At 35.3% G+C, this 25,706-nt stretch overlaps 1 protein-coding gene across 4 annotated transcripts in view; it reads left to right on the forward strand.

Moving 5' to 3' along the window:
- The window catches only part of LOC149802881 (tuberin-like), a 194,860-nt gene that overhangs the window by 121,606 nt on the left and 47,548 nt on the right, over window positions 1-25,706 (forward strand). For all 4 annotated transcript variants that reach the window (XM_089952331.1, XM_089952334.1, XM_089952333.1 and 1 more), the window contains exons 27-28: window positions 4,608-4,990; window positions 17,317-17,631. In XM_089952331.1, coding sequence (XP_089808457.1) covers window positions 4,608-4,990; window positions 17,317-17,631 — 698 coding nt within the window. The remainder of the gene's footprint in view (window positions 1-4,607; window positions 4,991-17,316; window positions 17,632-25,706) is intronic.

Consider the following 25,706-nt stretch of genomic DNA (forward strand, 5'->3'; position numbering starts at 1 on the left):
TATTTTAATGACTGAGGTTATGCTGTTTGGATGATTTAGGCTGGGCTGTTTGGATGATTTGGACTTAGCTATTTGGATGATTGGGGCTGGGTTATTTGGATGATTGAGACTGAGCTTTTTGGATGATTGTGACTTGGCTAATTTTGTGATTGAGACTGGACTATTTTGATGCTTGAGGCTGGATTATTTGGATGTTTGAGACTGACCTATTTTGATGATAGTGGCTCGGGTATTTGGATCATAGAGGCTGGGTTATTTGGATGAGTGAAGCTAGACTTTTTGGATGACTGAGACTGGGCTATTTCGATGATTGAGGCTGGGCTGTTTGGATGAAGGTGACTGGGTTATTTGGATGAAGGTGACTGGGCTATTTGGATGAAGGTAACTAGGCTATTGGGATGAAGGTGACTGGGCTATTTGGATGAAGGTGACTGGGTTATTTAGATGATTGGCTGGATTATATGCTGCATTTATTGATGTTTAACAGAGCAATTGCTATGATTTCCCTAAACTTTCTATGCAATATTTTACACAAGTACAGACTGTGGTGCAGGAATCAAGTTTTTAGTAGCCTTTTTCTGCAGAGATTCTGCATGCCAAAGTTTTATCAATCTATTACACTCATCAACTCTATCACTAAGTGCTTGAGGATACAACACTGCACTCAATTCAATCATATGCATGATATCATGGCAGTTTGGATGTTTTTGATGATACTAATAGCATGGTCTGTGGTCACATAAGTTGGAAAAGTTCATCCTTCAGTTCAGGAGTACTTGGATGTTCCAAGTTGTCATGAGGAGCAGACAGGACAATAAATAATAAGCAATCTCTTAACGGAATATTTGCCTTAGGTCATGCCTAATGACTGATGCTCTATTTTTTTTCAACCACTTAAACTATTTTGAGCTCAGATTGAAATAGCTGTCACATTACATCAGGTTTCTTTGTAACAGTTATTAGTACCTGTGTCAAAACCACAGCAATATCATGCTAAGAAATAGGTGGAAGTTTATTTATGAGGTTCAGTCATCAGCTCTGTTTTTAAATGGGTGATCCTTACCTGTCATCTGTTTTGATTATTTCTGATTTGGTAGTTTGGGAGATTTTGTTTGCTTTTCATGAAATTTCAGAGTTCTCACCATTACAAGTAAAGAAAATATGCATTCATTTACGTCTTGTTGAATGATATCCATTCAGTATGCTAAATTTGTTACAAATGTCCCTACCATTTGTTTTTATACCCTAGCCTTATCAAGAACATCTGTGCTTGAACTATTAGTTGGAAATGATTTTCTGGGAGAACCAGAGGGTTTGTTATTGACTACCACAGTGAGGCAAAAGGTAAAGATGACAAAAAATGCTGTTGTAGATGGCACAAGCAACCGTATGATAAATAATCAATATGGAGGAAAGATGAAACATGCTGTTTGCGGATGGTACAAGCAACTGTATGATAATTAGTGTATATAGATTGAAATAAAGTATTGCTCCTCACAGATTAGTCAACATTCACATTGTCATATCTGAGTTCTGCTAAAGGCTTTGCAGAAATCATCGTATAAAGCTAATAAACCCTTTGCCACTGTCTCTGAAAGCCAGTCAGTAATGCCTGGTTCATGTATGTCAAGTTCTGGTGGGAATGTGTTCGACAAATTGTGCTTTTATGAATGCCATGAGCATGTTTATATTGTTGAAGATTTAGAGAAGTATTCAGGTTAGGGATCTTTTGTTCTGTGGAAGTTGTAAAGGGATTTGTGTGGAACTAAATTAATGTCTTTACCTTCTTGTATCTATTTTCCAAGATTTAAATGGACAATCTGTACACATGGTAATGACTGTGCATCATATTCATGTGTGGTTCTTACATTCTGCTATTATGGCCACAAAAACAGGCCTGTAATTCTGTTTCTACTGGCATTAAACAAGAGAACATTAAGTTAATTGGTGTCTTTAAAAAAGTCTCCATCATTCACCATAAGATGAACATCCAAATAATCTAGGATAGGGTTAGCAGTATCTGATTCTCAAACATCCATCATACTCGGCAATATTTGCAACAGTGATTTGTAATGATACTGACAACTTTCTAACAACAGTAACCATGGAGATTGGCACTTCCTGTTGCACCTTTGCACAAATGTCTGTTTTGTGAAGCAATGGCCTGTCATTGTGTTTGGTGTTGTCCCTTAATAGCTGAATCAAATGATATTTTCTCACTCAGTCAAAATTATTATTTCCCATATTAGATAACTCTTATTTTTGTTTTAACATTATCCAGTTCTCTGTCATAGTTTGTCATAGAAGGTGAATCACAACAAACAATAGGATTAAATCTATTATTGTCGTGTCCATGATGGTTTTTCCGATCAGAAGTCTTAAGCTGAAGATTAGAAAGAAGAAAACTCAGTTTGTATAACAGCTGCAAATCAAGGTTAAACTTGAAGTATATTGATCAAGCACAAACGCAGAATGTACAGCTGGACGGCGAGATTCAATATCAGTTATCTGTAACTTCAAAAGCCGAGCAAAAGTGACCGATAATCAAACACTACCTGCATACCTTCTAATTTAGATTTTTGAATATTGCTGCCATTGATGACGAGTTAGGTGGATTCTGGTCATGTAGACTAAATATGACCCCATTACTTGCCCCAAATAGATAACCAATTAAAATAGCTTTTTACACGAGTCATTGTGTATCTCCCAATTCTGATGAACATGTACAAAACCACTATATTTGTGTTTGTTGATGACCTGACATTTCTAACAACATGTCATCGTGTCAGTCTGCAATATTCCTTTGTGTTAAAAGACTCCCAAAATCCTCTCTTGAAAACAGAATCCAAAATATCAGCTGTTATCAGTCATCGAAAACCAATTTAGAAATGTTGATATGCACAAGGACAATTAATGAAGATTGTCACATTGCATGTAAACTTAAATACTGTATATGCTTGCTTATAAGTCAAATCAGACTGCAAACAACAAAGATCCTGATCTGCCATAGCATAATGCACCTGTAGATCAGGGTCTATAGTGTTTGTTCTACTGATTACTCCTGACATGGCACATTATGCAACAGCAGATCTGGGTCTTTGCAGTTTGCAGTTGGACACATATTATAAGCAGACATAATGTGCTGGCAGATTGCTCCAGAAATCACATCCATTCTTTCATGTGACATTATTTTTTGTAAATCTTTGTCCACATTGTAAAGTATTGTCCACATTGTGAAGTATTGTCCACATTGTAAAGTATTGTCCTCTATCACAAAATAGTAATTCTGTATAACAGATAATTTCATCATGTGTTTATTTAGACAAACATTCTGACAGCTTGAAGAGTTCAGATTTTCATTTTAATTTGTTATCAAAGTTATACAGTGTCATAAAAAGGTTATATGATAAATGATTTATATAGAAAAAATGCTTCATGATTAATGTGTGGTAAAAAAAAACAGATCTTGAGGATAATATGGGTAATGTAAGTGGTGTGTATAAAGGGTAATTAGATAATTAAATATATTTAGGGTGATTGATAGTACACATGTTGGTTAAAAATACGCAAGCTGTATTTTATAATAAATGTTAACTTTCTTCAGGAAATGTAAAATACAAGACACATTTACAGTATCAAAGCTCTTTCATGTGTTGAACATTGTAATATTGATTGTGTATAGGTTTAAGATTGAAAGAATCTATAACAATCTATTACAGTAAAGGGTTCATTGCAAGAAACACACTCTGGTGGATCTTCCCCCTTTATTGATGTATTAAGAATAATACATAAACAATCATTTGGTTTCTGTTTTCATCTGCCATATTTATCAGCTTTTCTTTGTAAAGAAACTTATTTTGGGATAAGAATAATTCTAACAATTTGCAGGTCTAAAGGTCACCACAACAGTTAGGACAAGACTACTGCTAAGCAGTTTATAGGTCAAAGGGTCACTACAACAATTAGGTCAAGAATAATTCTAAACAATCTGTTTATCAAAGCTCACCATAGCAGTTCGGACAAGAATAATTCTAACCAATTTGTCACTCAAAGGGTCACTACAAAAATTAGGTCAAGATTAATTATTAACAATTTGTAGGTCAAAAGGTCACCACAACAATGACACTTAATTTCCAGCATGATGATTATCTTTTACTTTTGTGAAAGAAAAAGTTTCAGTTTGATTTTTCTTTAAATTTAGATTTTACTGGTAACATTTAAAAATTGAACTTAATATTTTATTTCATTCATGAAGCCAATAGCTTGAAAATCAATTACACCATCTGTGTATAGTGTGTAAATAGTGTGTAATCAATTTACAAAGCTTCAGGCTTTTGCAGATTTGTAAGTATTAATTTCAGTTTAAATATGTACATTTAGTTCTGTAAATTTTAATGACTCAAGTAATAAATAACAAAACTTTATTTTTTACTAATGTTTATAAACAAGATCAAAACACACAAGTAGGGCACATAAATACAGAAGTGGTTCCTTTCAGGTGTTGTGATCTAATAACTTAAGTTGTCTGCATCACATAGTGTGATTTTTAGTAGTCTAAGTACTTACCACAACAGTTTTGTTAAAATTTAATTTTAATAATTTGACAGATCTCACATTTCTGATTTCCTGATGGCTGGTGGTCAGAAGCAAACATGGTTGCTGGGCAACAAATTGATCACCATAACAACAAGTGGAGGAGCTGTAACAAAAGGTGCAAACCTATGTGAGAAGTGCATGACACAGTATCATGGTGGGGAGTCAAAAGACAAACTGTCATCAACCCAATCTGGGAGTCGTCGTCGCCATAAATCAGCAGTGATCCTCAGCCGAAGCTCCAGTGTTATCCACCCATCAAGTCAAGATGATTTTGCTGTCCAGCCACGGTGTTCAGTGGATGACATAAGTGTTAGAATGAACACAGATGGTCAGGATGTTGGCGTACAGACAGGGAGCTCACTGGAGACTCAGCCACTGGAGTCTATGCTTCTAGGTTGGGATTATTCCTGTATGTTCTAGGAAGTAATTTGACCAGTTTCTGGTCAAATCTGCATTTAGCAGATGGAGAAACATAGGTATCACCTTTTACCACCACAGTTGATGGCAGTGGTGATGATGTCAAGTCTTTCTAAAGTTTTATGAAAGTCATATACAGTGAGGTTTCTTAGTAGTTAAGTTCATAGATGATGCACTGAATATTCTTTATTGCATCTGTGGTATGCATTTGCAATATTAATGTGTGTTTGTGACAGCCTGGTGCAAAATCTTTAGTCCTATGGACCATTTGTATAATAAAATATCCATTGTTATTGCAAAAATTAATTCTAATGTGCCATTTTTTTCAATTGCACAATAATACCTTCAAAAAGACTTGACTTGTTAAAAAGTGCTGAACTAAGAAAAGCATTTTGCAGATTTAAGACTTTATATTAGCTTGCTTTGATTGGTAATTAATCTTTTAGAACCCACCAATCAGATTTCAGACTTGTGATCTTGGTCACATGGTACACCTCATGATGCTGAGATTTCCCCAAACCCACTGATTTGTGAGACCATTCTGATGAGCATCCTTTGTAGTAAGATATGAAATCCTTTGTTTTGTTTGTACCTTTGTCATGGATTTCTTGTCATCAAGGATAAAGCCTATCTCATTCAGTGCTAGGTCTTAATTCATCTGGGCATAGGGTCCAAAACCAACTTTAGTTTTGACTTTTTCTCCCCATACATTGTCCCTTTGGCAGAAGTTCCCAACTTTTTTTGTCACTACCCAGAAAAATTAGTTCTGAGCCTCATAACCCTGTTTCCACATTTTGATATGTTTTGCCATCCTATAAAAATCCTGATGACCCTCTGTGACCCTCCATAACATCCTCACAACCCTGATTTGGGTAACAACCTGGGGGTTTAGAAACACTGCTCTAGGTTCACATGTGGTTACCACCACATATTCCCCTGCCTTCACTTGAAGAAGTGGCCCTTTGTGGTCAGCAAGTTCGAAAGTGCTTACCATTACAGATCACTGTCATCTCACTTCAGTCCATGTTGGTTCAAGTCTCAGCTTGACCAACGTGGGTTTGTGAGAATGCAAGCCAGTAGCTTCCTGTTGGTCAGTGGTTCTTCCTATGGTTTTCCTGAGTCTTCCTCTACCTAATATCTTGGCCGCCATGTATAGCCAATCACATGCTGAAAAGCCATGTTAAACCTACAAAATGAAACATCCACTTGAAGAGTCATATCCTAGCTTGGGAATTTTTACATCCCTTGTGTCTTCTAATTGTAGCCATGATCCTTCCTGCACAGCATCACTGGTTCATGATACCCTGCTGATCATGCCTCTATGTCCTATCATCAATGACAACTGAATCTTTCCCTTTCAGACCCATTAATCAAAGTTTTAGGTTATATGATTTACCATCTTGGTTAATGAGAAGACCTACCTGAATTGACAGCAGATTTCTCACTGAAGCACCGACTCCAGGACATCACAGTCTGCTTGGTTGCAAGCCTGACTGGCTGCTATGCCCACATCATTCTTTGCTTTCCAATTTAGCTACAGTTAGCCCTTTCTCTTGTGTTTTATTCATATCCTCCCCCTGGAGTTGAAGACCATAGTGAATACCTTTCAGAAAAGGCAGGAGATGTTACCTAAAAATTATGTTCTCATTCTGTTGTCTTTTTCTTATGAAGGCAATTGAGAACCCAGTCCCAAGACCTATGCTTTCCCATTAGGAATTTTTTCAGTTGGTTTCCTCATTGGCATGTCTGCCACATCCCAGGCACGTTTAGGTTCCTAGAGGACTCAAGATCCTGAATGAATCAGCAGACCTTTTCTGCACATTCCTTTCGCCTTTTGGTCTTAAGTCAAGGCTGTATTCCTTGTAGCAAAATGAATGTGAAGCACATGACCCTTAACTCACCAGTTGTAAATTTTAAAAAAGCCTGAGTTTCCAATTGGAATACCCAAATCTTTCAGAAGGGAGAGAATCTTAAGTGCCAATTAATTCAGATGGCTCACATTAAGCAGGAAACATCATGGATCATCTACCTTCTCAATTAAGAAGTTAGATACAGTGTTACCCCCCTATAACATGGTAGTTGGGAGCCATAGAACCCGACCTTGTTATAGACCGAACCATGTTATAAGCAACCAGGTCAGTTAGCTGAAAAAAATGATGCATGTACCCAAAAATATTGTAGGAGGTGGTGGTAATAAATGCAGGCGGTAAAATATGTGCTTCATCGGCACAGTTACCTTTTTAAATCAATGCATATGAGAAATACACCTGTAGTGAAAACAGAGATGGTACATATAATGGTTTACTTTATTTAGAGAACCACGAATATATATATATATATATATATATATATATATATATATATATATATATATATATATATATACGTGAATAATGTTTATTTATACATGTCAGTTGTATAGTATGAATAGAGTATCAACACCATGTACTCGCCCACGAATATAATCATTCCATCGAAAATATGCACACACAGAGATTTAAAATATTCAATAATTTTGTCATGGGTCATATTGGTCTGAATTCAGTGGAAAAATAGCACAATCACATAACGTATGACGAAGCACATTTACTTTTCAGTACAGCCCAAGTCGGTAGAAGTTAGTTAACGTTTTAAGCCACCACTGGTAATGTTCGTAAGCATAAACTTTTTACCTGCAAAAAGGAAACTTTCATGGCACAGTTAACCTGTTCCAGTCACGTAGGAAAATGCAAAAATCCATCAGATTCCATTACTTTTTTTTTAAGTTTGGTACTGACTTCCTTTGAACAAAAGTTCTTGTTTTTATTGAAGTTTGTAGTTGACTTTCTTTGATGAAGGGTGCATGCATTTTTGAAGTCACCACTAAAGGACAGCTTTGGAGAACCAAACAAAAGCCCATTTCATATTGTGGTGGCAACATCAAATAATTGTACTGCATGATTGAGACTAATTTTTTTTTCTCCATTTGCGAAGTACATTTTCATAACAATTGATGCTTCAAATGTAATGTTTCCTTTGAAATGTCTGAAAACTATTTTATCTGGGTACATTTTTAAAAAGGAATTGGCTGTCATTTGGTCTATTCTAGTTACTGTTCCTCCCTGACTACTGAATAAACCAATAAGTAAGATGTGTGTGTGGGGGGGGTTACATTTGTGTTAGCAATGTGATGCTGCCTTCCAAGCATGCATCAGAAATTTAACAAAGCGGTGATCTGAAAGACTGAAAGAAGATGAATTTTACTTACCATCCAAATACAAATGTCAGTCTTTGTAAATATATTAATTGCTAGCGAGCGGCCGAAAATCCAGCGAAAGATAGATTATGAGATAATATCTTGTCTGGTTGATCTCCATTACCAGAAATGTCAACAACAAAAAGCGGATATCTCACAACATACAGAATTCATGCTAGATGTCAGGATAAACAGATTATGATATAACAATGCACTGTATAGATGGTTTGCCAATATGGACAAAGAATTTGTTTATGTAACAATAAAGTTTAGTGCATTTTATATCCAGTTTGCAGTTTCCTTTCATGGGGCCTCTGAATTTCTCCACTCCAAACCAGTGGTTGTATATGCAAGTTTTAAAACAGCCAACAATGTCGCCAATAATTAAAAAAATCTCCAGATGGTACATTTTGCCAAAACTAAGGGGGAAAAAAAATCAAAGTTTGCAACATTGGTGAAGCCCTACGCGATACCAGAATAAACTTTTTACATGTTATTTTTTGTACTTTTAAAAAGAAAAAAACTACTTTTTCGTGTACAAGAAAGATGCCGTGCCACAATCATCTTGTATTATTCAAATGCGGTCTCTTCTCCAAAATAATAATAAACTTTTAATGGTTTTTTTTTCTTCATACTTTTAAGAAAGAATTTTTTTGTGTATGAGAAAAATACGTGTATGTGAATGTTTGGGAGGCACACCACGACTGTGTTATATCCGAATTCATGTTATAACAGAGCGTGCTATAGCGGGGTCACACTGTACCATCATAATCAAGAGTTACCATTGCACAAGTTTTGACTAACATGGAAGGGACAATACAGGCAAGGTCAAAGACCTCTCTGCCATATCTTGATTTGTTGTGTCTGAAGACTTTGGTCCTTAGAATGGAATCTCCTTTATGGTTGATTAAGGCATCAGAGCCTTCATGATTTTTGTGCAAGGCCTGCTTCTTATCACTTTAGCTGCAGCAGTCAAAATCAGGCCTTTTTGGTGGACCAGAACTATCTGCAGTTCACCACAATGGTTTGATTTCTTTGATGATGGTCTCTGCTTTCATTTTGAGGAGAACAGGATCCTACTTATGGGGATCATCTGTGCCTTGACATTGCTGTCATCTTTGGACCTTTTATCCAAGGGGCATTTACAGGACCCTGTCAGGTCTCCAAAATGGGAACTGAAGTGAACTGAATCAATCAGAAGAGAGTCCTCTCACTTGTTCTTTCCACGCAAAGAAGAACGTAATGATATTCAGCCTCTGGATATGGTGAGTGTTGTCTGATTAGGAACTTACCAAAGTCTGGTTATATTTGTTATGCATATCAGTTCAAGATGGGAGTAACTGTCATAACATTTGAATGTGGCTGTTCCACATCTGACATCATTCAATCCATGGAATAGAAGTCAGACTGAGATATCATTCTTATGATGTTACTGCAATAGCCTTTCAGTCTGAATTTGACTTGGTGGCACCAAAGAATATGTTCTTTGATTGTACAGCAGCTTTGTGTAGCACGGGTCATCTACTTCTGCTGGTTATGAAGCACTGAAAATGTATTCACTAAACTGTGGCCATGCATAAAATGTGTGCTAACCCTAGTCTGTAACTACTGTATCAAACTTGAAATTCAAAGCTCCCTCGAATACATTAGGAGGCCAGAGATTTGTCCAACATGTGGGTAAGGGATATAACTCCTTCATGTTACCCATTCGCCCAGTATTTTATGATCAGGTCATGTATTTTGAAGGAAGAAGACAATTTCTAGAGTATGTTTCTTTGCAAAATACTTACCAATGATAATATAAGCACATTCTCCCAAGACCTTACCAGTTACTTGCCTTTTTTTCTAGACGGTGTTGGGGCTTTTTATGAGACTCAGAAAGTGTCGTGATTGGTACATGTGATTAAACAAAATTGATGTCATACAACTGAGAATAAGTTGCCTTTTCAAATAAGCCTATAGAAAATTATAGGAAATTCAAATCTGCGTAACGGAAAATAATGTCTGTTTTCTTCAGAGCATTTCTTACACTTACAAAGAAAGAAATGGTTAGTAGACTCAGCATCACCACTTGTATACACATGCCACACGTATACACATATATGCAAATACGCACATAATCACAGCCACACTGACATTAAAAGCATACATCAAGTTTCTGTCTTTAAAATCCATTAGGTGGCAAAATAATTTCAAGCAGTCTTTGCTGCTCTCATTTCTTCAGTAAGTGGTTTGAAGGTTGTAATGAGTGTTCATCTTTGCACTCACTAGAGACTGAATAGTACTCTTAAAACTTCCCAGCTGAATTTTCTGAACAAATCCTGGTCAGAACAGAGTTTTTGAAGTCAGAACTATATCTGAATCAGTTTTACCATGGTATTTGCTTATCTCTATAGAAAAATGAATATACATCACATTTGGGACTAATCATTTCATTGAGGGGGGCTGAGGAAGGGATACCATATTTTCAAATCTAAATCAGCTGTGTAAACATGAGGGCCTGATTATCATTGTTATTTAATCAATCTATTTCAGGGCTACATTTATCCTGAGAAGCATGGGTCAGTTAATAGTTAGCATTTTAGCAAGATTAAGATAATAAATAATACTAATAATCAGAACTAATCAGAATGCTCAGTTCATCATGTTAGATATGTTTCATACAGATGGTGCCCATTTCACTGGGAGTCATACACCAAAGGGTGACTTGTGTCAGTATGTTTGCAGTAGGTGCAAAGAATTAAATTCTCTCCCTTGCTATGTTTTACAAAGTAAAAATCCATCAACCATGAGGCTGGGCTTTGCTTTGCTGATTGCCTATTGCTCCCTCAATCATCCTCATAAGTGAATCACACTTGAATACTTTCCAACAATTTAAAAAATCGTGGTATGCATTTTATATTTGGAATAAAATTCTGCTTCAAAAAACATTGCTGCTGTTCACAAACTTATAAATATTTAAAACAGATGACTTAAACATTCTCGTTCAAGGCAATGATGTGTATTAGCATTTGCTCTTCTACATCCTGCATAAAAATTTTCAGGCAGACTTAAGGTGGATTTCTGACATGTTTTTTAAGCGCTTTCTGCCTAAACCATAACTGCTTATAGTAAGGAAGCTTAGGCAAATTTCAAGTGGACTTCAGGTGGATTCAGGTCGTAATTTTAGGCAAAATATGCAAATTTGTTCACCGAAGTTTCAGCTTAAACAAAAAATCCATCTAAGTTTTCTGTCTGAAATAAAATTACACCTGGAAAAAAAATCCCACCTTAAATTAAGATCTGCCTAAGGTTTATGTCTAAAAAAAGGCTACCTAAAATGTCCACATAAAAATCATCCAATAAAAAAAATCTGCTTCAGATTTCTATTAAAGAGTCTAATGATGCTTAGACATTATTGGGAATCAATGATATTTACTAACGATAATTTTTTTAATGGATCATAAAATTTATTTTGACAGACATGATCAAGTAAGATTTAGGTTTCACTTGTCCTCGTTTGCTTTCTTGCACAAAACCTTGTCCGTGATGGCATCATTTAAGTCTTTTTCAATTCACTGAAATTTTGCGAGATTTCACAAAGTTTTGACCAAAACTTTCACTGAAATTTTGGTGCGAGTGACAAAAAGATTTTGGCCAGAACTTTTACTACATTTTTACTAAAATTTTACTAAAATTTTGATGAGATTTAACTAAAGTTTTTACCATTATATAGTACTTTACTGAAGTTTCATTAATTTTCTTTGACATTTCAAAAGGTTTTATATAAATAATGGATATGAATTAAACAGGACTTTATTAACCAGGATAATATTTCAGTGTACATGAAACAAAATTATACAACTGTTATAATTATATGACATCCAAGAGATATTCAAGTTGTACTGCAGACTTGATTTTTGATCATGTACAAACTATGATGCTGTTGTGGTCACTTGAATTAGTCCTTGTTCCATAAGCAGCTGTGACAAATGTTTTTCATGATATAATTACTCTTATTTTACACTGGATTCTAACACAACTAGAACATTTTGATAATATACACAATAATACCACTCACAATATTGAAGGATGATTCTACTTGTGGGCCAAGAAAACTCCGCAAAGCTATGACTATCTTTGATAGATATGGGTATCTGGCAACAATGTCAACAATTCCCCACCAGTGATGTATACGTCATCCCTCATTAAATTCTGGAAGTTAATCAATTTGAAGCTATATAACTTCCAAATATTCCTAGTTCAGTTCCTTGTCATATTTAGCACGTTAGCCGCTACTGTAGAGCTATTAAATCTTTATGGCACAAATAGCAAACTGCTATCTTGGCATTCAGTTTTCATACAGATTGACCAATTACATTCCCATCGACTTTGCATTCAAGCTATTCTCATTGCTGCACATTTTTGAAATGGTTAATCAAACTCGTATCCCACTCAAAAATTCAAATCGCCATGTTTGGCAAGCATGCTCATTTCCGTCAGTTTCTGTTATGCAACGATTCAAGTACCAACTTTTGACTAGTCAGAAAGCTCTATACAGCTATCATCTGTTAAATAATATACGGAACAAATACTTATTAGAAGGATCGTTGCAGAATGGAACCAGATCGAGCATTTGTTTTTAAAACAGTTTCGGAGACAATATAAAAGACAGTCCATATCCAGGAAAGTCAGTTTCAGGCCAGGAGAAAATTCTGCTTTCAAATGGAAAGCAAGAAAACAATCCTGTTTGAGAGCAGTTGAATCCAATTCAAGTAAAGAAAATAAAAAGCAACACCAACAACAAATTAAAAAAAGAAAAATAACAAGATGTAGTAAGAGGTTATTGTCCCATAAAGAACAATCACATTCAGCTATCAGAAATAAGAAATATAAATGTTGCTGAAAATCATTCAAATTGTGCAGAAAACAAAAACAAATTTTTTTAATTAAAATAGTAATAAGGTTTGTTTTTATATCAATTAAGTAATATTTCTTATTGATATTTTTTATTGAAATGTCAGTGATATTACAATCACAAAATATCACTATATTTTCAGAAATTTTGGTAATATCTCGGTGAAATATCAATCACAAATTCTCACTGATATTTTCAGAAATTTTGGCAGTCTGTGAAATTTCAATTAGAAATTCTCACTGATATTTTCAGAAATTTTGGTAAAATCTCAATGAAATTTCACTGAAATTTGGCAAAATACCATACATTTGGTGGAAAAAGGACATTTGAGTGAATGTCACTGAATTTTCACTGTGATTTCACTGAAATTTCAGTCCCATTTTCACTAGGGTTTGATTTTTGTAGAGCATATTTTAATAGGAAGCAAAAGAAACTTATTTCTCAGAGTAAACATCAGATCAAGTCCAAAATCTGCCTTGCACCAAATTCCATTGAGTCATCTATGCTTGTAGTTCTTTTGATAAAGTTCAAAATTACACCTAACATTTCTGCTAAAATCAGTCTAAGTCCAAAATTTGTCTTACAGTAGGAAAATGAACTGGACAATCAGACAGTTATCCTTTAGGAAGAATATGAGAAATAGTACGCTTAGACGGATTCAGTCTATCACCATAGCCATTTTCCCATTCCGCCTAAAGTCTGTCTGAATTCTTTTTATTTTTATAGACAGAATACACCCTGAATCCACCTAAAATCGTGGTGGAATCTCCCTAAAAATTTCATACAGCAGTTGATTCTAGCATAAACAAATTGGGTTGTTCAATTTTGTGAACTTAATCAGTGCAAATTAGCACAATGGGCTACACCACAGCAAAGGACCTCCTCTTGTACAAATTGTGTATTTCATATATATATATATATATGTCTGTATGTATGTGTGTATATATATATATATATATATATATATATATATATATATATATATATATATATATATATATATATATTAAAATTATCAAGCCTGGAAAAAACACACACACACACACGACTTTATTTAGAGAGGTTAACTCAGTTAATTACAGAATTAATCTACCTTGAGGCCTTCTATCTGTTATATACAATATATACAGTAAATACATCATGATGTAAAGAATCTCGCATGACACTAAATAATTAAGTAATTTTAAAATTCAAATTATCAAGCCTGGAACACATGCACAGGCATCTATGAAAACATAAACATATGTAAAACATAAAATATCATCCTGCATTGAAAAATTCAACTATGAAAATGATGCAAAATTACAGAAAACCAGGTGGTCTTTTTTTGTACTAGAACTGTTCCATTTTCTTAAGATTTCGTCCATTTAAGACATTTATTGTGAAAAGAAGAAATGCTAGGAGCCTGCCTTATGTCGCTGGGAATGTTGTTCCATACCAGTGGACCGGTATATTGAAAACTTTTTTAAAACAATTCCTTTTTTGGACTTGGTATAATGTAATTTTTACTTCTTATGGACCTTAAATTTGGAGTACCATCAGCATCTCTTTGGTGAAAGATATTGCTTAGATCAGGGGTGGACAAACTACTGCCCACGGGCTGCATGCGGCCTGCCAAGGGCTTTCATGCAGCCAGCCAAGGGTTTTCATGTGGCCTAGGAACAAGTCACCATTCGCACTGACTCTGTTTATGTTACTCTGTTTAACAAATAAATGTGCTTCTTTTGAAGTTTAAGTTTTCAAATATTAACAACATATTAACAATGAAAATTAATTATGATGTTATTTAGAAAAACCTTTTGTTTTTGCTATTTCAAATATTAATTATTTTACTTAATGAACTATGCGGCTAGTGACAAGGTGTAAATTTGTGTATGCGGCACTTGCACTGGAAAGTTTGCCCACCTCTGGCTTAGATAGACAGGAATTTCTTTTCTGGATACTTTATACATCCAGTTTGCATTTTTAAGAAATATTCTTTCATGTATTGTTAAAACCTTTATATTATTCATTGCATCCTGAAAATTGTCTATACATTGATCTAGAATTAATTGGCAAGCCCTCTTTTGGAGTCTTAAAAGTGTTGTTATGCTTGAATTAGAGGTATTACCCCAAATTACATTCAATAGTCCAGATATGGCTGAATATAATTTTTATAAAAGATGACCCTATACTGAAGAGGAATGTATGTTTTGATTTTCCTCAGTAGCCAAAGATAAGAATTAACCTTTTTTGAAACTTGTTTAATGTGAAAAGAAAAAGTAAGATTGTTATATATATATATATATATATATATATATATATATATATATATATATATATATATATATATATACATATACATATATATATATATATATATATATATATATATATATATATATATATATATATATATATATATATATATATTTTTGTTCAGATGTCATTGTAGAAGGACTCACAGAAGATTGGTCTATTGACCAAATGAGTTTCTTCTTTAAATAAAGTCATTATTGTTATTATTAGTATTATTAGTATTAGTATTATTATTATTATTATAATACTTAACACATCACCCTAGCTATTTTCAGCTGGTTAAGTAATACTTAAAACAGTTTTTGTTTATACCTGATTTTTGTCCCCTGTTTATTGTCTCTATGACAATTTGTTGTATAAGTTGACCCAAGGAGAGTTTTACATGAGCTCTAAGCAGAACTGTTTACCATTTATTCTTGCTACGTGTTATGAACATATCCTAAAGTGGTGTTTGGTGGAGACGGTCTGCATATTACTAAAGAAATTTTTGTATATAAATATGACCATGACAGAGGGTTTGGGGTTTCATCTTTGGCAACAATAATTATCTAAATTCAAAATTCGATGCAACCATCAGCCTGGATCCAGTGGACACCGCCAAGGACAGCCAATGCCAACCTTCCTACACTTTTCCTCCCTTGCCATGTCTGGACACCAAAAATAAATTTCCGATAAATTAACATAAAACTGAGTGAGTGCAGGTAAATTCCCACTCAACCAAACAGCTAAACAGAAATATTTTATTAGTATCATGAGTGCGTGGGTCCATTCCCTCTCATGAATCAGCCCTCCAGTCAGACCGCAAAGGGTCCCAAAAAAGGTCCTGTGGCTGAAGGCTAAAATTATCAGTGCACCATGTGCACATAAATGCCTGGTGGATGAGGCTCTCATTCCTTCTCCCAGGAACAATTATCAGGTCGCCATGCGATCAGAAACCAGTGGCATATGCACATAATATGTGCAAAAGCCACTTAAATCCAAGCAAGTAAGTAAAAAAATCATGTTTTTGCATGACTCATCATGTTATGACAGGTATGTACATGTAAGAGCATACATATCCACTTAAGCAGTGAGAATTTTGAGGATATTTTGCCTCTGACCCTCAAACTAAAGGGAGACCACTCTTGTCTTACTTCCATCTTGGCTTGCAAACAACCTTTTTTGTCCTTCTGATGCTAAAACAAGTTAAACATTGTGGTGGATGTCTTTTTTTATTTTGCTTGGAAGGACTTGTTAGTTTTATGGATGAACTCAGGATATATTATGTTCAGATAAGTATTATTTTTTATTTAAAAAAACATTTTTGACTACAAAAATTGGTTCATGCCACCTTATTAATGCACAGGAAGCAGCCATTTAATTTCAAAGGAAGGAAGGGCTATGGTTTTGTGTTTAGGCCTGAAATGTTCCCAAGTTTGTTTAGAAGATAATTTGTTCCGCAAAGTTACATGGTACCTTGAAACTTTATAGTGGCAGGTTTTTGAAGTTCTCAGCTGCCATGTTTGATCATGTACAGTGAAAGTAGACAATTTAAATAAAAAATATAGGCTGAAGTGAATGACCTGTCCATTGAACCTTTATGTGAAATTTATGTATGCACTTGATCCATTGGAAAACTAAGTATTGTATTACATATATTGTAAGCACATGATTTGTATGCACTTCATTATACCTATTTCTTATGTGGACTTGGGTATAATAACTATACCAATGTGCTACAGATGATCCAATCAACATTAGACAGGTGTCCCTTGTTTACAAGTTGTTTTCTGAAAGTGTCATTCAAGTACATGTGTTCTTTAAAAATCTGATTCCTTTAAAGCAAAATTCACTGTATTCAGTCACAAATACATAAACATGATATGTATTACAGGTCTCAAAGGGTCAGATCTTAGCAGTCCAGTAATGAACCTTTGCAACTGTTGGTGTACCAGTTGGGCCGAGATATACATTAGAGCCCCTAGTGGTAACACAGCCTTCCTGATGCGCATTGAGAATGAGACCAGCATATTCCCCATGCATGAGTCCCAAGTTCCTGATATCACCATGCTTCTTGCCTCCATTCAGAAAAGGAGAAGCCGGGGTATGGAGACCTCCAATAGAAGAATTGACAGTGGAAGCATTGGCGAAGAAGAATATGAAACTCTGTACAAGCAGCATTTTCCTGTTTCGTATATGGAAAGAGAAGGTACTATACATACTCACTTGTAAGTCAACTTTGTTTTACTGAAAATTGTATTCATGCAGAATAGTAGGTCATCTTATAAGTGCAGCATACAAAAATTCAATAAATATAGGGGTAATGTTGGAAATTCTAGATGTCTGCAGTACACAAGAATACTGTCAATTAAAATATTTTTACGTTTTCATGCCTCTATTCCCATTCAGAAATGCATATATGGTATGCAGTGTTTTGACCTTTTCATGGTGGTATTCATTACTTGATATCTGTATCTAGAGTTATTGCAGATTTAATAATTTGAAAATATAATGGCTAAATTAAATACTACCCATCACAAAGTGAAGTGTCCATCAGTGTTGTTTACCATGGGTGCTAGCAAGTATATTGCTTTAATTTTCATTCAGGCCTTGACAGCCTGTATTTGTAATACAGTTCTACCCGTTTATGTCAACATCCTTGGGCCCGAGGAAATATTGTCAACATAGGCTGATGTCGAGATAAGTGTTTGGAGGGGGTCTGAAAAAAAGATACAAGTTAAATTGGTTTGATAAGGGGTGACCTGTCGTCAGTGAGTAGCATTTACACTTTGAGAAAACAATGGAAATTTTGAGTACACGAAGACAAAACCAGTGTGAAATACACTTGTATATTGACAAATTACATTTTGGTTACCTTTGTGTAATAAAATCCACAACAAAATATTGCATTGGTCACATCCTGATATAAAAAACATTCACTAAGGTATTGAATGTTGGCATTAGCACATGGTTGCATAATTGTAATTGACATGCTTCAAGTACATGTACTTAAATTGTCCTAGATTTTGGTTAGTCTGTTCTCATCTTATTGAGGCTATCAAGGAGATGGGGCTATTCATATGGGAATGAAAATCTGTCAACAAGTTGGTTTAAACAGTACATGTATTTAATTACAGAAGTCACTAGTGAAGAGTACATAAAGGCAAACAAGAGATATGAGGCTGATATGATTAATGAAGGCATAATATTGTATACATTGACACATGCTAATGAGGTATTAAAAGAAAATGATTCTTACAATACAATATTGTAACAATGTCAGCTCAAGTGTTATACATTTAAAATACTTCCTGGAGATAACAAGTTATGAATTCTCTCAAAATACAAATACATGTTGCAGTAAAAGATCTGAATGACAAATACATATACATGTAATTGAGATTATTATCTATAGCATAATCAATGAATAAAATTACAATAACATTTAATTTTAATTTAAATTAATTAAAGTTAAATGTTGTTAGCACAGCAAGTGGGCATGGGAGATAAAATGAGAGTACATGCATTTCTGAACTTCATGCAAGCTTCTTCTGTTTGAGCTTTGATAGTTGTTCTCTCTGGAGAAGACACTGCAACTTTTCCAAGTGACCATGCACTTCTTTCGATATTACCAGTGAGTTTGAATGCACAAAAAAATCTTGTCAAACCATCGCACATTGAAAAGGCCTCTCTGCATGAAACACGTGGCAAAGGTAGTGTTTCCAATACATCATTAGTATCCATATCAATTATGTTGTCTTCTGTGCCTTCTTCTGAAACGTAATCAATTTTTACAGCAGCAATAATGCCATCATCTGCTAGAGCTGCTTGGCATTGTTCCTTGTCATCCGTTTCAATAGCCATCTGAACAAACTCATCCATTGGAATTCCAATACCTTCATATAAGCCATCTTCTTCAAGACTATGAGGGATATCTGATGGCGAGAATCCATGAAATTCCTCATTTTCAGGAAAGAAAGCATGCATAAAGCAGTTCTGTATGGTCTCTGGCCTCACTAATCCCCAAGCTTTCCTCAAGTTGTACAGAAGCCCAAGCAAATATTCCTTAAATTCTTCTTGCTGATCAATCACAGCCAGCTTTTTGTGGGCAAGAAGATTTCGATAATGTAGTTTTAGATTCTGCATGATTCCTTGATCCATCGGCTGTATGAGTGACGTGGTATTGGGCAGAAGAAAAATTAGTTGGACGTGTTGGAGATCATCCACACATGGGTGCACAGAACAATTATCTACAAGCAAGGCAATTTTTCTTCCTTGCACTTTCATTTTTCTGTCAAGTTTCCTTATCCACTCCATAAAAATGTCCGACATCATCCAAGCTTTTCTGTTCGCATAATAATCCACAGGAAGATGGTGCACAATTTTAAAACAGCACGGCTTCTTAGACTTGCCAATAACTAGAAGTGGCATTTTATCATTGCCAATCATATTTGATGTGACTAGAACAGAGATGTGGTCTTTAGGCTGTTTCCCACCAACACATGGTTGACCTTTGATGCAGTATGTCTTGTCTGGACTACACTTAAAGAATAAAGCTGTTTCGTCCACATTGTATATATCCTCAGACTTATAATTCTGCAATATATCTTTAAGTTGGCTTTCCATCCATCAAGCTGTGATCTGTCTGCCAAGTTATCTTCTCCACAAATCCTTTTGTATCCGATGTTATGATGAACTTTAATTCGACTGAACCAACCAATTGTTGCAGTGAAATTCTCCACACTAAGTTGTTTTGCAAATTCTTTTGCTTTTTAGATCATCGTATCGCAATCAATTGATAAGATGGAATGTGCAATGCAGGTTTCATTGAACCATTTTGCTGTGGTATCCTCCACGTCTTCAAATTTAGCAGTCTTCTGCTTCTTTCTTTGGGGAGCGCAGTTACCTTCAACGTAGTCTTTCTTTATTGACTCAGCAGCTTTCATCTATCCTGACGGGGTGTTATGTTCAAGAGAAAAAATTTCATAGACATCTTTGTGAGATGCTCAACCCTCAACTTCCTTAACAGCCCGATATTTAGTTTCCAGAGACTGTAAATTTAATCTGAGTTTTACACTGCCTTTGATAGCCATAAAAATATAAATAAAGTTAAAAAGGAAACTTTCACAGCACAATAAACTTGTTTTAATCACCGATCACTTTGGAAAATGCAAGAATCGATCAGATTTCATTGCTTTTTTAAAGTCACTGCGAGAGGACAACTTTATAGGATTAAACAAAAGCCTGTTTTTTTTATCTGACTGCGCCATTAAAGCAAGATCAACTAATTGTTGAATAAAGTACAGGTTGGAACTGGCCACTTGCTAACGTAAATGATTAGGCAAAGACTAAAGCCTGGCAGCAAGATAAACTAATTGTTGAACAAATTATGGGTTGGAACTGGCAGCTTGTCAACATAACTGATCAGAAAACAAAGGATTTGTTCAAGCTGGGACCAAGAGCTTCTGTCAACATGTATGTTTAATTTTTATCTCTACGTCAACATAAGCATGACAATTTTGGTAGTAATAGTAGACCAAGGGACCAGAACTTTGCTTTTTTTGTAGAAATAGGCGGCTTGTCAACATAATTGATATTGATATAAGTGGGTAGGACTGTAATAACTGTGTATTGCTGTATAAGAAACTCAGTTTGATGCAATACATCTTTTGATTTAAGTTGTGTTTTCCTTTTCCTTCAGTTAGATTGAGTTCCAAAGTGATATTTCCCTAACCATCCCATATCATGCATATTTTCACATCCCTATCCACCCCCATGTCATGTATATTTTCACATCTCTATCCACCCCATGTCATGTATATTTTCACATCCCTCTCCACCCCATGTCATGTATATTTTCACATCCCTCTCCACCCCATGTCATGTATATTTTCACATCCCTATCCACCCCATGTCATGTATATTTTCACATCCCTCTCCACCCCATGTCAGCTCATTCAATGCGGTAATGGATTTGATCCCACTCAGTCGTCTTTTTTATGTGGACATTGCAAGGACAATGGTGTCCCTTTGCAAGTCACCTTGATCAATTAGTCATGATCACACCTGAGATTTGATCATTCCTGCGTCAGTGATGCAGCCCAGGTTAGCAGACCATGGGAATCCACTGGAGAAGCCACAAGCAGAAATAACAGTTGGTACCATGGCTAGTGCACATGGTGGCAGTGCCCACCTGTTGCCATCTTCAATACCATCAACATGTGGGAGCCGGGGGAATGGCCTCTACACATCGATGTCCTAGCAATGAAGGCTGTCATCAACTCCTTTCACTTCTGAAAAGATCGACTCTGAGGCAAAAATGATCCTGATTAGGTCAGACAACTCAATGGTGCTTACCTATCTCCTCAAAAAGGGTGGCACCTAATCACCCAGCCTGTTTGTTCTGCTTCCGTAGTATCTATGTTGGTGTGACAATCTCATTATCAATCTATAAATCAGACACATTCCAGGCAGACTCAATATCTTGGCCAACACTCTTTCTAGAAGAGGTCTAATCCTTCACATGGAATGGTCTTGTCATCTGTCAGTCTTCACTTTGATTTGCACATTTTGGGGGCATCTGGTGATCGACTTCTTTGTGCTAAAAATAGATCATAACATCACTGTGCCCAGCTGCCACCATATTGTTTTCAGACAGAGCTCCAAGAGACACTTAGTAACACATAATAATTCATGACATATAGGCAAATATAAAGTCGTATATGGGTGTGTAAAGTTAAAATGTTGTACATTTTATTTCTTTGTCATCTATTTGTATTGTTTTCAAATCTACATTGAGTAAAACTCTTGTCTGTGCACATTAGTGTGTGTGTGTGTGTGTGTGTGTGTGTGTGTGCGCGCACACGCGCGCATTTGTAAAAGGCATGAAACTGGGACTTCAGTGTACATGCACACCAACAGACAGGGGACACACCTCGAAACAGGGACATACCTGTTTTGTAATGTTGGCTTAAATGGAATGGCAAGGCCTTATTTAATGATACAAACCTTAAAATAAGTGTATCTGAGCATGTTCCCATTTTGTTGATATTTATTCACATCATGCTATACACAACAATACACACGTCCCACTCGACTCAAAACCTCATGTGTATCAGTCAGAAAACTGCATCCCCGTTTACGCAGTAGAAATTCGCACTGTTGTGCTGTTTTATTGCACACTTTGCTTCTGAATTACTGACCAAAGATGACATCAAGAAGAGCTAACAGGATTTAAATCATTTATATAAATATAGACAAATATATATGATATATTTTCTGTTTTAACACAGAGAGCAATATCAATATACATGTTTATTAATGGGTAGTCTAACATTCATAACACATTTTGCCAAATTAGATCGGGAACCAAGAAAACTGAATAAAAGGTTTCATGCAGATATTATGCACGGTTTTTACAATGGACAAGAGATTCTAGCAATTCATCTGGGCTTGTATATTTTATCTCCTATTTAACTCTGAGCCATGCACATTTGGATAAGAAATACACTGGAAAATATCAACATTGATTTTAGTTCATTCAAATGAGGTTAGAAGAATAATAACGAACAGCCAACGTGGTAACCAAAACATAATACTATTTCTTTCCTCCAGTTAACTGCATTAGAGGTAAATACAACAAGTTAAGATTGAGACAATAAGAAATAAAAATAACTTTTGTAAGTGCTTGTACATGGCACCAGTCACGATGCTGAAAATACAAATTTTTCAACTCAAATTTAGTGTTTTTCGATATATCATAAATGTGCATTCTGACTGAAGTATCAATAATGTGAAAGAAAACAATGAGATACATTTTATTTGACTCAGAGGTAAATTATCAAATATTTCACATTCTGTTCTAATTTAGTCAGTACCTTTTTATATTCTCTCTCTCTCTCTCTCTCTCTCTCTCTCTCTCTCTCTCTCTCTCTCTCTCTTGGCTTTGTTACTTCTATCTGTCATTCTTTCTTCTTCATTTCTTTCTGGCCATAAGTCCCTTGTTTTTCCATTTCTAAAGGCCCGATGATAACAGCAACATTAAATTTACAACTGACTTCACTAAGCGAAAGACAGAACATTAATAATGTTACTTACAAGAGGTCTTTTTAGTGAACGAATGAAACAAACTATAATAATTTTCCTCAAATTAATGCATGACCACCAATAACACAACTACACATTCACATGTGGCCAAGTGGTCTAAAGCACTGTCCATTGCGGATCACTGCCATCTCACCTCTGTCTGCGAGGCTTAGAGTCTAGGATTTGGCCAATTTGGGTATGTGAGAAAGCTTGCAAGTAGCTTCTCGTGGGTTGGTGATTGTTCCCGGGGTTTTTCTGGGGTTTTCCTCCACCATTAATACTGGCCGCCATGTGTAGCCTATTGTGTGCTGAAAAATGATGTTAAACCCCACAACAACAACAACAGCAACACATTCACATCACTACTTCACAATTGCCTGCCTACCTCACAAGTGCATTGTTTCTCCGACCAGTCTCTATCATGAATACTACACATGGCGTCACACAATCCACACAATTAAATTTTAATAGTGACTGTTTTGCTCCAGGGACACTTATACAGCTCTTGTTGTTGTTGTTCTAGGGTTTAACGCCATTTTTCAGCACAAGATAGGCTATACATGGTGGCCATTATAACTGGTGGAGGAAGAACCCTGGAAAACCCAGGGAAGAACCACCGACCCACGAGAAGCTACTGGCAGGCTTTCCCACTTACCCACGCGAGACGAGCCTTGGACTTGAACCCACGCAGACAGAGGTGAGATGGCAGTGATCCGGAACGGTGAGCGCTTTACACCACTCGGCCACTTGGGGCCCCCCTTATACAGCTCTAACCTGAGCTCACTAAAATTAAACCATGCCATCATACAAAATAAACTTTTGGTGTGTTTCATATTGAAGAGATCTTATCATGCATTGGCTTGTTAATGAAGGGGATTGCATTAAAGTGGCCAATTTTTGTACACCAAAGTTATAAATGTGTTATTGTGTGGGACATTTTAAATTCTAAACCATAGTCTTGCCACTAAAATTATTTTCACTGAAGATTGGCATGCAGATCTTTGATTATTTCATTTTAGAAAAAGGGACACAATCTTTGTATTGTCACACAATTCTGACAATTCAACTTTTTCAAACTCCTGGACACCATTTTTACTTGTATATCCAACAACCATTATATAAAGATTCAACATGATAATTTTAATTTGGTCTATTAATATGGATGGGAACTATGTGTATCAAGTGGGATTACTGCAGTATTTAGATTGAATTGATTTCTGTTTAGAATCAAAATACATATTTATTGAATGTCCCCTATTCGATTATATAATTTCTAACACTGTGTATATGTGTGCGTCCCCGTTTTGATGGTAAAGATTCTCATACAGTGTTTCTTGGAAATCAACCACAAATCAATTAGAAATGACATGTATGTATCAAATGAATATTAAAATAGATCTTTATCACTCGTAATTTGTTAAAATAAAAATGTCCCGTTTTTTATGGTAAAATTCATATGTCCCTGTGTTATAGGTTTTACAAGAATGTGTGTGTGTTTGTGTGTGTGTCCCAAATGAATGTGCTGAAACCAATAATATTCATTTATATCTACTTTGTTTCCTTTTCAGTTTTTGTGTGTAAAATGTATATCATTTTAAGGGTAACTGTCGTCATTAGGGACAGCAGTTTTTGATTTGCTGTTTCCATCAATACATGCATAAAACTATACTTCATGGCAAAATGTAATTATATTTCTTTTAATTCAGGAAATATATTGCCCACATAGTATAAATATAATCAACCAGTGCTGCTCTTTTCAACACCATAAATCTAATGAACATAATGCATTCTTATATATTTTAAACTGTCATTCAGAATTACAATTTGTTTGTAAAACAGACATTGAAATAAACACTTAAATTTTCTCCTCTCTTTTCTTAACTTTGTTACTGATTAACACATCAGAATTATTTGCATACATATTCCATAAATTTTAATTTTTGGTGGGGGGGGTGTTTTTGTTTTTTGGTATTATGCATTAGTGATATTATTAACCTATTCTGATCCTGATGTGTTAATTGGTAGCAAAGCAAAGTTAAGAGAGGAGAAAATTTAGGTGTTTATTTCAATGTCTGTAAGAATGCATTATGTTCATTAGAGTTATGGTTAGATTATACATGCATAATATCACATCAACTAAGCAGAGTGTGATTTTATGTGCTAAACGAAATATAAGAAATATCCACTTTCCTACATGTA

The sequence above is a fragment of the Sinohyriopsis cumingii genome, chromosome 3, assembly GCF_028554795.1.
Source record: "Sinohyriopsis cumingii isolate HCF-2022 chromosome 3, ASM2855479v2, whole genome shotgun sequence".
Taxonomy (NCBI): domain Eukaryota; kingdom Metazoa; phylum Mollusca; class Bivalvia; order Unionida; family Unionidae; genus Sinohyriopsis; species Sinohyriopsis cumingii.